Source organism: Procambarus clarkii, unplaced genomic scaffold (genome assembly GCF_040958095.1).
Source record: "Procambarus clarkii isolate CNS0578487 unplaced genomic scaffold, FALCON_Pclarkii_2.0 HiC_scaffold_129, whole genome shotgun sequence".
NCBI lineage: Eukaryota > Metazoa > Arthropoda > Malacostraca > Decapoda > Cambaridae > Procambarus > Procambarus clarkii.
In genome coordinates, this window is record NW_027189162.1 from 1,593,416 (window position 1) to 1,607,203 (window position 13,788).

Consider the following 13,788-nt stretch of genomic DNA (forward strand, 5'->3'; position numbering starts at 1 on the left):
TCTATTCCTTCTGTAGGACTTCTAATACTTAAAACAGTTTCCCATGGAATGTTTTTATGTTCCCTGTTTATTATCTCCCAGTCTATACTTTTATTATTAAAATTGAATTTACTGAATAGCCCCTCTCGCTTTATCAACGTTTTAGGTCTATTCTGAGTATTGATGGTCGTTTGCACTTCAATAAGCTTGTGATCTGAATATTTGGTATCTGATATCGTAATGTCTCTGATAATGTCTTCATTGTTCGTAAAGACCAGATCTACAATATTTTCATTTCTCGTTGGCTCCGATATCTGCTGATTGAGTGAAAATTTGTCACAGAATCTAAGTAGTTCTCTAATCTGTAGTTGGTTAGGTCCTGATAGATTTCCTGTTATAATATTATTGTTTGCTATTCTCTACCTGAGACTAGGCAAGTTGAAGTCACCTAGGAAAGTAATATCAAGTATCGGGTTCTCCAAATTATCAAGGCTATTCTCTATTTTGTTTATCTGTTCTGTGAATTCCTCAGCCGTTGCATCTGGCGGTTTGTATATTAGAATAATCACTAAATTTATTTTCTCTATTTTTAATCCCAGTACCTCTACCACCTCATTTGTAACAATACACTACAATAGTATAGTGGTTGTGTAGGGACTTTACCGTGGATGATCAGCTTGAGGTGAGAGTTTTATTCGGCTTTGTCTTGAATATTTACGATCGAGCTCCCTCTCTGCAAGGAAAAGATAACCAGTCATCGAAGTCTGCATAATTCACCACCTGAATAGCCACAGGCGGCTGTCACCTGAGGCCAACATCATCGTCAGTGTATGGATGACTGGTGTATGCATGGTTGGTGTTGCAAGGTAGTTGTATGCATTATTGTGTATGTAGAACATTATAAACGTTAGGATAAAGGGCCTCTTTGATGCAAAATTATTTGGTGATTATTGACCCTATCTTTGATCAATCAGAGTATATCTTGCAACGAGCTTGTCTGGATCTGGATCCATTGAGACTGTGTAAAGGTCAAGCTGTCACCCTTGGTTAAGATAACCAGGTTTTGACAACCCAAACGGGGCGTGTTACATCACATGTTGAGTGACCACCGTGTGTGTAAGGTTATGTAACACATGTCAGTTTGGATTGTTATCATCTTGCCTTGTAACAGTTTTTAGGTGATACTGAAAGTGTTGTGATTGATTAAATACTTTGTGAAGTCTCAGTGATACGTATTAGTTGTTTACTACAGTTGTCTCAGTGACACGTAGGTAAGTTGGTTTTATCGGCGTCGCAGTGGCATGTAGGTAAGTGGGTGTTATCGGCGTCAGTAGGGTAAAAGGAGACAAAAAGGGCATTTATTTCCAAAGGCGATTGGGCAGTGTTGGCCTGACTAGATCTCCGGGGACAGGAGCTGGAAAAAAGTATTTACCTTGTTAGGTTAGAGCACGAATCACGCAGTATCGCCTGACTAGATGGGGGTGGTAGTGGTCCATACCTCTCCCCCCACTGCTCTTGTCAAATGGTGGGTGTCCACATGTTCTCACCTAGTTGTGTCATGTTGTTATCCTGCACCGGCCAATGTGGCATGTTTAATCATGTGTCAAAAGTGTGGTGTGGTGTGCCAATAAAAAACTATAGTGTGGCTAAACAAAACACAGGTGAATGGAATATAGTGCAGCTAGTTTTTATTTTGGAGTATTTTAATAACAAAAGTATTTGTGTGTTTTTGTAAATAAATACTCCAATATACCTCTCTATATAATTACTGATGCATGTACTTGAAATACAGCTGTCCCAATAATAATAATGCGAGTCCCTAGTTTATCCCACCCCCTTGTTAATAAGTTTGCAATATCAATAAGTTGGTAAAAAAAATTATAAATAAAATATGGACAAGACTAGTATTTATTGGGGGGGGGGGGTATTTATTATTTCGCCTTCATTTTTTATACAAATCACCCCATAATGTTTCCCATTTTTACTAGATCCCTTTCCAGAAAAAACGGTACTTCACATCTTTCCATCTCCGGTTTTCCTTAAAAGAGAACGAGGATAGTTTCAAAATCAATTGTTCTCCTTTGAAAATATATACTAGGCGAACAGGTGGCCTTTAAAAATATTATTATCAAACAAAGCACATGTGTGTTTCCAAAAATACACTAGTTCACTATTCAATGAGATGAGCAGGTATTGCCCTCGGCGTTAATATCTCCCCAAGAGCCAGCCAGCCAGCTGACAAGACTTATTATTATTATTATTATTATTATTATTATTATTATTATTATTATTATTATTATTATTATTATTATTATTATTATCATTATTAGTATTATCATTATCGTTATTATTATTATTATTATAGAGTTCCTATACAAACAAAAAGCCAATAAATTTTGTTTTCAAATAGAGCACAAGGGGTAGCTAGTGTTATTTCCCTAGACTAGTCGGCTGATGTCAAATTGCTTTTTATTCACAGATTGAGCGATAACCCATCCAGCTGCGACTTAGCAGTGTCCCGCACAAAAGATAATCACCTGCAGGGTGGGCTCAGGTAGTCACCAGCAATGTACCTCCCTCAGGGACAATGAGTAGTTATTTCCCTGGGGCCTTATTTGAAAACAAAACCTCTTGTGTTCTATGCCAGAACCCCAGGTATCAACACACTCGCCCCTAACAGTCACACACCGCCTCGCAAATCAAATTTATCTCAAAAGGGCAGAGTATCTTGGGCTGTTTCTGCCGTCGTTTATTTAAGACCCCATTAATGGGCTCCCAATAGCAAATATTAATCATGATCTTCGCTGGTGGACTCGTCAGTACCTGGGAGCAGAGGTAAATTAGCTGCTGCTCCCGTCGTTTCAATCACTCACCAGCGCACCTCTTGTATCTGACCCGACCTGATGTCAAAGATACCGCTGTCATGTCCACGAGAAGGTAACTCCCTTATGAGAAAAACTACCGTCGCAGCTCTCACGCCCGCATGCCCACCGACTTCAACAAAGATTTCTTTCCCAGGTATTCAAACAACTTAAGTCTCTTTTTGTCAGCTTTTTTTTAAATTTCCGCAGTCTCTCTCTCGGACATGTGCAAATTCTCTCAAATTTACATATGTCGCACAGACTCGCATAAACAGATACACAATCTCACTCGCATATACTTAAACAAATGTACGTTTTTACACACAAACATGCGCAAAAGGTTACACAAACACACTCAATTAAATATATCTTTTAACTTACGCAAACAAACACAGACTTACACATTCGCACAAATTCTCAGGCCCCCAATCTTACACACTTTCACAATCTCTCTCTCATGGCCATGAGAATTTTTTCTCAAACCCATACAAACTTACTTAAACACAACAGCTGAAAGGAACATCATGGCAAAATGGAGAAACCTCGGACAAGCCGCCATATTCCTGTCTTCTTGTAGACTACTACCGTCAGGGCAAATTAATAATAATAAAAAAAAAATGTGTGGAACACTCTTCCTGAAGCTGCACGCGCGCCCACGAATAGACGTGATTTTGCAAAAACTATATTTTTTTTCAAATAATAAGCAAAAATATAAACCTATTTACATTGACATTATATTTACTAATAAAACGCCTCTGTTGTAATGAAGTACCATCGTGTATTATAATTATTTTACAATAAATATTATATAAATGTTGACCAGACCACACACTAGAAGGTGAAGGGACGACGACGTTTCGGTCGTCGACTTGAGAATGGCCCAGGACGGCCCGAAGCGTCGTCGTCCCTTCACCTTCTAGTGTGTGGTCTGCTCAACATACTTTAGCCACATTATTGTGACTCATCGCCTGCATTACATAAATCCTTACCATATTTTATAAAATGTATATTTTAATAAAACAGAATCAGCTGGTTGAATAAAACACTATCAGTACTACTGAAATATTAATGAAATAACATGGATAAAAAATTTAGCTGCCCTCTAGTTAAACATATTTAAAAAAATTTACCTTAAGTAATCTGGAAAGTTACTCTCTCTTTGTGTTCCCCATCCCACGTTTCATCTCTCTATCTCTTCCCCATCCCAAATATGTTTTCATATATCTCTCTTTTTTCCAATCCCATCCCATATATTCTTCATATCTCTCTCTCTTCCCCATCCTATCTCCATGTTTAATCGTCTCTCTCTCCTCATCCCATATTTTTTGTTTTCCTCTCATTCATCTATTTCTCCATTTATCACACCGGATGTAGAGCAACCTTCACGCAGGTCTGCGTTTAGTTCCCAACGTCTAAGCTATTGGACATATATTTTCTCTAAATTTGGCTGCATCTCGCCCTGACCAACAGTTGGGCAGTAACTAAGCAATTGTAACGCATCCAGCCGCAGCCCGCTGGATAGAGGGGCAGTGGGCCTGATAAAAAAATCATCAATTGTTAGACTAGCTCTCCAACCATGCCAGTTGTTTAATTTAGAAACTGCTGCTAATGTGTCTATGTGCGAGTACCCCTGGGAGTTTGTATCACCTGCTGATTTTGATCAATTGTAAACTCTGTCAGTATAACTATTCGCATAATTTGCGTCATTATATAAAGTTATGTGAAAATAATCGCAGAATTCAGAGCAAATTCAATGGACCCTAAGAACCTATCCAAACACAGCTCAACCCGTCCTCTTAAAAATAACGTCACTTTTGGCTCGTATGCGCGATATGGCTAAATTTGGACGTAATTTGAAATGAAATCGACTCACAAAAGTGACGTTCTGTTCCGTTTTCTATTTGAGTCGTCCGGCCTACGCGCAGAGGTTATAAGTTGACTCTTTAAATTAACGTTTTTCATAACGTTTTGAAACTTTATAAGAATTTCCTGCCCACCTAGCCTATCAGAGGACCCTTAACTTACTGTTGTTGAAAAAAAAAATCCCAAATTTATTTTCATTTTCAAATTACGTCCAAATTCGGCCATACGGGCAAACGGCCAAAAGCGACTTTTTTTAAAGAGGACAGGCTGCACAGCTAAGGCTAAATTTAACCAAATTTATCCCAATTTAAGAAAATTTCCACCAAATTTTCCTCAATTTATCCAAATTTATCCCAATATAATCCAATTTCCACCAAATTTGCCCGAATTTACCATATCATAGGATAGCCAAAAGCAAATAAATTTTTGGGCATAAACCTAAATGACCTGTACCTAACCTGTTTGGATCTTTTTTAAATATTGTAATTTTTTTCTTTAATAAGTACTCGTTTTGGATATGAACCCATCTACCCAGTGACTAACCTGCACGGATCTTTGCTGAATATTCCTGGCAATTTAGTTTTTTTGTTTTTTGGTTATGTACTCAACTTTCCTCGAAATTCTGATAAATTATGGAAATTGAGGTAGGAATATATTTTTACATTTTCCTAATTTACCCCAAATTAATCCCTAAATTAATATATAGAAATTAAGGTAGGAATATGTTTTCACATTATCCTAATTTACCAGAATTTCGAGGAAAGGGGCCGGGGTGTATATAGCCCCCAGAATCGCCTACATGTGTCCCCCTTGTTCGTGTTCCACCCGTGCTAAAGAGTCTGTCTTAGCAAACCCTGTCAATTCCACAGAGAATTTTGTAGGTGGTTATCATGTTTCCCATTACTGTTCTGTTTTCCAGGGACGTAAGGTTCAGCTTCCTTAGCCTTTCCTCGTAGCACATACCTCTCAGTTCCTGGACGAGTCTGATGATATACCTCTGGATCTTCTCAAATTTTAAATTGTGTTTAACTAGGTATGGACTCCAGGCTGAAGCTGCAGATTCCAGGATATATACAAGGTCATGAACGATTCCTTACACAAGATTCTAAAGGCAGTTTTTATAATTGCCGCTGATAATATCCTTTCGATGTGGGCCTCTGGGGACAGGTTCGGTGTGATATCGACCCCCAGATCTTTCTCTCTATTTGACTCTTGCAGGATTTCACCTCCCAGATGGTACCTTGTGTTCAGCCTTCTGCTCCCTTCGCCTAATTTCATTACTTTACATTTTCCTGAGTTGAGCTTTAGTAGCCATTTTCTAGATCATTCCTCTAATTTGTCCAGGTCGTCCTGTAGTTTCTGTCTATCTTTATCTGTCTTGCTCCTTCTCATAATTTTTGCATCATCAGCAAACATTGAGAGGAATGAGTCTATACCCTCTAAAAGATCGTTTACATATGTTAGAAACATGATGAGTCCAAGTACAGAGCCCTGTGGGACTCTGTTGGTGATATCTCGCCACTCTGATATCTTCCCCCCATCACAGTTACTCGCTGTTTCCTGTTGCTTAGACACTCCCTTATCCACTGGAGTACCTTACCGTTTACTCCTGCCTGTTGCTCCAACTTTTGTAGCAACCTTTTATGGGGTACTGTGTCAAAGGCTTTCTGACTGTCCAAGAAAATGCAGTCTGCCACGCTTCTCTTTCTGGCCTAATTTTTGTTGCTTTACCAAGCAACAATACCAATAGGAAATGCTTTACCAATAGAATTCTATTAAACCTGTGAGGCACGATTTACCATCTCTGAACCCATACTGGTGGTGTGTTACAAAGTTATTTCCCTCCAGATGCACTACGAGCCTTTTCCTCACGATGTTCTCCATCACTTTGCATGGTATACAAGTTAAGGAAACTGGCCTGTAGTTCTGTGCCTCTTGCTTGTCACGCATTTTGTATATTGGGACTACATTAGCTGTCTTCCAGCTTTCTGGTAGGTCTCCTGTTTACAGTGACCTGTTATAGACACACCCGCTTCGGTGTTTATCTGCACTTTCTGCTGTCGGAACTGCCATTCTCGGGTTGGACTTCACAGTCACAGCAGACGTTGCATCCAACTAGACACACAGGGCACAACTCCATAACCCCACGGGATTGACGGATGCCTACACTAAGTTATTCACCACAGAGAGTGGCACACTTAATGTTTCTGCCCCTTCTTTTAGTATCCATAGTGAGATTCTGTCAGGCCCATCAGCCTTTGTCACATCCAGCTCCAACAGATTCTTTTTGACTTCATCACTGGTGGGGGCTTTGCCTTGTTCTAATGTGAAGACCTGGAATATTTTGCAGTTCTTCACACACCTCCTTGTCATTCTCTGTAAATCTGTTCTCACCTTTTCACCACTTGTTCCTTCACTGCTGTTTTCCTCCTGATGTTGCTGTGGAGCAGTTTTGGTTTGGGGCTTAGCTTTACTTGCGATGTCATTTTCATACTGTCTGTCTGCTTTTCTCCTCACTCTGAGGTACTCATTTCTTGCCTTTTGGTATCTCTCCCTGCTCTCTGGTGTTCTGTTATTCCTGTAGTTTCTCCATGTTCTTATACTCAATTGCTTCACTACCTTACATTATTGATTGAACCATTGGTTCTTTTGTTGTTTTTCGTTTTTCTCCTTTTGGGCTGGGATAAACATGTCTGCAGCATCCTAGCAGTTCTGGGTGACATAGTCCATCATATCTAGTATAGTCTTTTCTCTGAGTTCTGTTTCTCATTTTATTCCAATTAGTAAGTTCCATCATCATTTTATTTTCCCTTTCGGTAATTAAATCTTTTCCCTTCCAATTCTATCCTTAAATAGGTTATCCCTACTTCTACCAGATACTCAAATGTCAATACAATGTGGTCACTCATTCCCGTGGGGGCTTCAAATTTGACTTCCCTTATGTCTGACTCATTCAAGGTGAATATCAGGTAGAGTCCAGCTGGCCCATCATTGCCTCTCAGTCTTGTGGGTCCCCTGACATGTTGGCTCTGAAAGTTTCTTGTTGCCACCTTAAAGAGTTTAGCTCTCTATGTATCTGCACCTCCAAGTGAGTCCCCATTCTCCCAGTTTATCTTTCCATGGTTGAAATCGTTCACGATTAATAGTCTGGAGCCATTCCTGCAGGCAACTAAAGCTGCTCTCTCTTTTATATTATTGGTTGCCATGTTGTTCCTATCGAACTCCTATCTGAGTCTTCTGTCATTTAGTGAAGGGTTGTAAATGACTGCTACTATTATCTTAGGTCCACCCATTGCCATAGTTCCTGTTATGTAGTCTCTGAATCCATCACAGCCCGGTATGTCTATCTTATTAAAACTCCAGTCCTTCCTTATCAGCAGGGTCACTCCTCCACCTCCTCTCTCTTCCCTCTCTTTCTGTACTATATAGTAGTCCTTCGGAAACACAGAGTTTGTTATGATTTCCAACTTGTTTCCGTGAGTCCTATTACATCTGGGTTTTCTTCCTGTGCCTTTTCTGCAAGTTCACTTGCTTTATTATGTATGTATGAATGTATGTATGTATGTATGTATGTATGTATGTATGTATGTATGTATGTATGTATGTATGTATGTATGTATGTATGTATGTATGTATGTATGTATGTATAACCGAAAACTCTTGATCCCTGAAGGATTCGAACCCCGTTAGCCAGGGTCTCCAAAACCCTGGCAGTCCAGTGCTGTAATCACTTAGTCAGCATTTGTGTAAAAGTGTTAGGAAGTTGTGAGACCAACTTGCACCCAACATCTGACAACACTCCTGACATTTAATGGGCACCGATATTTCATCAAATCACTTCAGTATGCTAGGTAAACATGATTATCAAGTGTGCATAAAGCTTAATGATCCACACGCCAATATACAACCAAATCATTTACATAAAATCCAGTTTTTTCACTATGAATCTGTCTTTTATAATTAATATGCATGACTACTTTTTTCATTTCAAATATATTATTTTTCTGTTATGTATTTGTTATTATCTCTTTGATGTAACAATAATATTTTCCGTATTCATTGCAACATCCAACCAATCTAACTACACTATTAAATTATCTTATTACTGATGTATTCAGTATCTACTTTGCAACACTTGATATTTCAATGTATTCCTAGGCCTCCTAGATAGTAGCCTAGGCCAATTAAATTTTCAGTGATAATATTTCTTTTTCTTCACTACATATTTCTAAGCTATTATAAAACCAATAGTTGTCAAGATTATGATTTTTAAGAATATAAAAATTCTTCTTTCAAATTTCGTGTGCCCCCAATGTAACAAGTATATTGAATAGCTTCTCATGATATAATACACAGTAGTTGGTTTATACCAATCCTGAAGTAACATATTTCAAGGTAGGTATAAAATAAATTGAGATAAGAAATATATTATATGATGATTATTTAGACGTGTACTATATTTGGTTTAGAAAAGAAATATAAGAAACGAAATAGGAATTTACCCGTTTTTAATAATAAATGTCAAATATGCAGCTTTTGTAAGCGTTTCACACATTTGAAAACAATCGTTTTTCCCTTTCATTTCAAATCATGTAAGTGACTACTAATACTACTATGTATAGACAGCAAGGAATCTGATGCTATTTGCACTTTTATTAGTTAATAAAGCAGCTTAATATTGAAGACTGTTTTGAAGATTTCATTTGAATACAAATAAGGAAAGTCTCGGTGAAAATTAGTGTTGTTATAAAATATTAGACGTGCAAATTGAAATAAACACTACTTATGTAATTGGTAATAATAGTAAAACAGTAAAATAACAAGCCTTGTTATATTATTCTGGTCTCTTACATCATAATAATATTCTTGTCTCATACTTCAATGACTTATTATTTCAGTATTGATTAATTTACTGAAGAATGGAATATATTCCACAGGTACCGGCGCTGTTGGCCTCGAACTGCACAAGAAAGAATTCACGTGAGTATAATGGGAATTTGTACCAGAGAATCCCTTCTGATTACTACATGTTTAGCGGAGTAGTTAGCATAGTTGGTTAACAACGATAATGTCCTGGGCTCGATAAGAATGAAGGACCATGCTAGGCAGGTCGTGTTTATTTCCAACAACTCCAGTTCATATATTTGACTAACAAAAGCTTCAAACTATCGAGTGTGTTTGTCTGTCTGACATTATATGGTAACTTGTTACATAATATGAATCCAAAGTGCCTGGCCAGTGTTCCCCAATATTTCTGGTGTCGTTGGGGACTGAGATTTCGTGAAATTGTGAAATATATGTTCCATGAAACATTAATAGAAAGTAACATTCTAGGAACATAGATGCCCTGGACCCCTCAGAAGGAATGTTGAACATTCTTAAAGAAACAGGAGTGTACAGCCTTATATATCAGGAGTTTATAAGCCAGGACCCGACAACCATTCCTGAAGGTGAGAACCCGTCCACATCTTTGTCTTTAATAAGTATAAATAAGTATGAAAATCCAGATTATGGCATTAAATTACCTAAATCCATAACTTATTTATAACATGTGTTCAATAATACTATCATTAATTTATAATAATTTTCTTCACTTATGTCTGTCATTAAAATAAATGCAATTTTTTCACGTTTTAATCATAGAAATTTTAGTCTTATATATTATTGTTATGCAAGTGCCGAGAGTTATGTTCCATTTAGTGTTGATGTAACGTTTTCTAAAGAATGGAAGGTGTCCTTCTTTGAATAAAGGGATTGGAGTCAACAGGAATCTGACGTTACGCCATGTGTGTAAGTCAATGGAGGCAGGTGTCATTACGGCGAGCTGTGATTGGTCAGAATGACGCGAAGCATGACAGGGGAGAGAGGACGTAATGAGGGCAGTCAGGGAGGGAGGACCTCGAGAGGGCAGCAGGTGTGGGAGGACCTCGGGAGGTTAGCAAGGGAGGGAGGACCTGAGGGATGGCAGTAGGTGTGGAAGGACCTCGAGAGGGCAGTAAAAAGGGAGGACCTCATGCAGGTCGCAGAGGGGGGAGCCAAGCAAACAATTTAGGTTGCCACAACGTACAAGGAAAGTTTTTGAAAGCAATGGAAACGTTTGTTTTCACGTATTAGTTACCTTATTTTGTGGGGTCGTAAATAGGTTGCCACAACTTATTGCACAACGTTGGCTAAACAAAATTTGAGACTTTGTGGCAACCATAAATATTGCAAAAAAGTGGTTTTCGGGAATAATGGTATATATAAAAGTGTAGAAATATATAAACAATATTTTTCTACAATTAGAAAAAATAAAACAGGAAAATAATTAAGAAGGGATCAACATTTTGTATTAATTATTTTCACTTAATGCAGAATCCATGGAGGAGGTGTTGGAAGTGTATATGGTGGTGGTAGTGGAGGTGGTGGTAGTTGTAGAGGAGGGTGTGGTAGTGGAGGTGACGGTTGTGGTGGTGGAGGTGGCAGTGGTTGTGGTGGTGGAGGTGGCAGTGGTTGTGGTGGTGGAGGTGGCAGTGGTTGTGGTGGTAGTAGTGGTTGAGGTGGTGGTGGGGGGTGGTTCGGGAGGTGGTGGTAGTGGTTGTGCTAGTGGAGGTGGTGGTAGTGGTTGTGCTAGTGGAGGTGGTGGTGGTGGTGGTTGTGGAGATGTTGGTGGTGGTAGACGTGGTTGTGCTATTGGAGGTGGTGGTGGTAGTGGAGGTGGTGGTGGTAATAGTAGTAGATATGGGGGTAGTAGTGGTTGTGCTAGTGGAAGTGGTGGTTGTGGTGGTAGTTGTAGTGGTAGTAGAGGTGCTGGTGGTGGTAGTGGTAGTGGTGGTGGTCCTTCTACCACACTTAAGGACATACTACCATTCTCAGGCTCACTCTACCATATTCAAGTACATCTTACCATCCTGAAGTTAATCCTACAATTCTCAAGAACATCCTACCATCGTCAAGTACATCCTACCATTCTCAAGTACATCCTACCATTCTCAAGAACATTCCAAAATACTCAAGCACACCTTATCATCCTCAAGTACACACTACCATCCTTATACATCTTACCATCCAAAAGTAGATCCTACAATACTCAAGTACATCCCACAACCTTCAAGTACATCCTTTCATCTTCAACTACATACTACCATACTCAAATACATCCTACCATCCTCAAGTACATCCTACAATCTTCAAGTACATCTTAACATCTTTAAATACATCCTACAATCTTCAAGTACATCTTACCATCCTCAAGAACATCCTACAATCCTTAAGTACATTCTTCCATCTTCAAGTACATCCTACAATACTCAAGTATATCCTACCATCCTCAAGTCCACCCTTTACTCCTCAAGTACATCCTACCATACTCAAGTACATCTTACCATCCTCAAGTACATGCTTCTCTCCTTGAATACTTTCTACCATCCTCAAATACATCCTACCATCTGCAAGTAAATCCTACCATCCTCAATTATATCCTACAATCCTCAAGTACATCCTACCATACTCAGGTACATCCTACCATTCTCAAGTTCATCCTACCATACTGAAGTTCATCCTACTATACTGAAGTACATCTTACCATCCTCAAGTACATCCTTCCCTCCTTGAATACTTTCTACCATCCTCAAATACATCCTTCCATCTGCAAATAATCCTACTGTTCTCAATTATATCCTACAATCCTCAAGTACATCCTACCATCCTCAAATACATCCTACCATCTGCAAGTAAATCCTACCATTCTCAAGTTCATCCTACAATCCTCAAGTACATCCTACCATACTCAAATACATCCTACCATCCTCCAGTACATCCTACCCTACTCAAGTACATCCTACCATCCTCAAGTTCATCCTCCCATACTAAAGTTCATCCTACCATACTCAAGTACATCCTACCATCCTCAAGTACATCCTACCATCATCAAATACAACGTACCATCCTCATGTTCATCTTACCACCCTCACGTACATCCTGTGGGGAAAATCTTGCTCAGATTAATAATAATAAAATTCAATAATATCGAAGGACCACTCTTTTAAAGATAAATAAATTTATGAAATAAATTAGAAATAAATTAGAGAACCAGTACCTATGGATCTCTTGGATAATCACATGTAAAATTATAAAAGCAATAAATGGACTGTAGATTAAAAATAAATATTGAGCAGATTCACACCACAAATTTTAGGGGGGGGGTAATTTAAATGAGAAGTTAATGCACTACTTCTGCAATTAATACGACATTAATATATATCACATGGTAAAGAATATATATGGACTATTAGAACTTATTTTAAATATTTTCAGATAAATGAATAATAATGTTCTACTAAACTACAAGAATGAAATAACAGCTTAGCTGTATGAAGAAATAGTAGCATATGTTTGGCAGTAAACATCATGGAAACTGGTTGCTTCAGGATATTCTGTGAACACGTAATCTAGGTAGAGGCTTATCTCCCTTCTTGCCGTTAATACACAAGCTGAAATATGGGCAGTATGTAAATACTATCTAAAATGATATGATACCACACATATTTCTAAATTAAATGTGAGAGCACCCTGAAATAAAACTTACTAGTTACTTTTAGTGGGCATACAGTATGACGATAAACGTCCTGCCTAATATTAGGATGTGATCACAAACAACAAAAGCAATATGGACTTATGGTTTGCCGATACTGGTGTCTGAGAAATGATGAAGTTGCTCCGACACTCTAACATCTACAGTAGCAAGGATGATGCAATAACTAGACGGTAAATCTAGCGAGCTTCCAGACACTGTCTATCTGAGAAAAATGCCTGCTCCTTTCTCTGATCTTTCTCTCTCTCGCCCGCGCATGCACGGCAGCACGGAGTGCTGGAACGGAGGAAATAACTCCTATAACTTGCCTATCTATGCGAGATAATAAAGACAAGGTTAATCATAGGAGAGCTAATATTAATTAAACTCTTGCTATGTAACAATCAAAATGAAACGAAGTTCACATAGACGAAAAAGCTATAAGGGAGTTTATTCCTCCATAAATGCCCTGTGATAACAGCTCGCAACTGTATAAAAGTGATCCCAGCAGATAACGCTATATTGCTTGATCAA

General features: G+C 38.5%; 1 protein-coding gene across 1 annotated transcript in view; it reads left to right on the forward strand.

Moving 5' to 3' along the window:
- The window catches only part of LOC138360906 (uncharacterized), a 303,450-nt gene extending 291,310 nt beyond the window's left edge, over positions 1-12,140 (forward strand). The window contains exons 4-6 of the mRNA XM_069320407.1: positions 9,641-9,683; positions 10,038-10,153; positions 11,620-12,140. Coding sequence (XP_069176508.1) covers positions 9,641-9,683; positions 10,038-10,153; positions 11,620-12,140 — 680 coding nt within the window. The remainder of the gene's footprint in view (positions 1-9,640; positions 9,684-10,037; positions 10,154-11,619) is intronic.
- Positions 12,141-13,788: the final 1,648 nt, after the last annotated feature.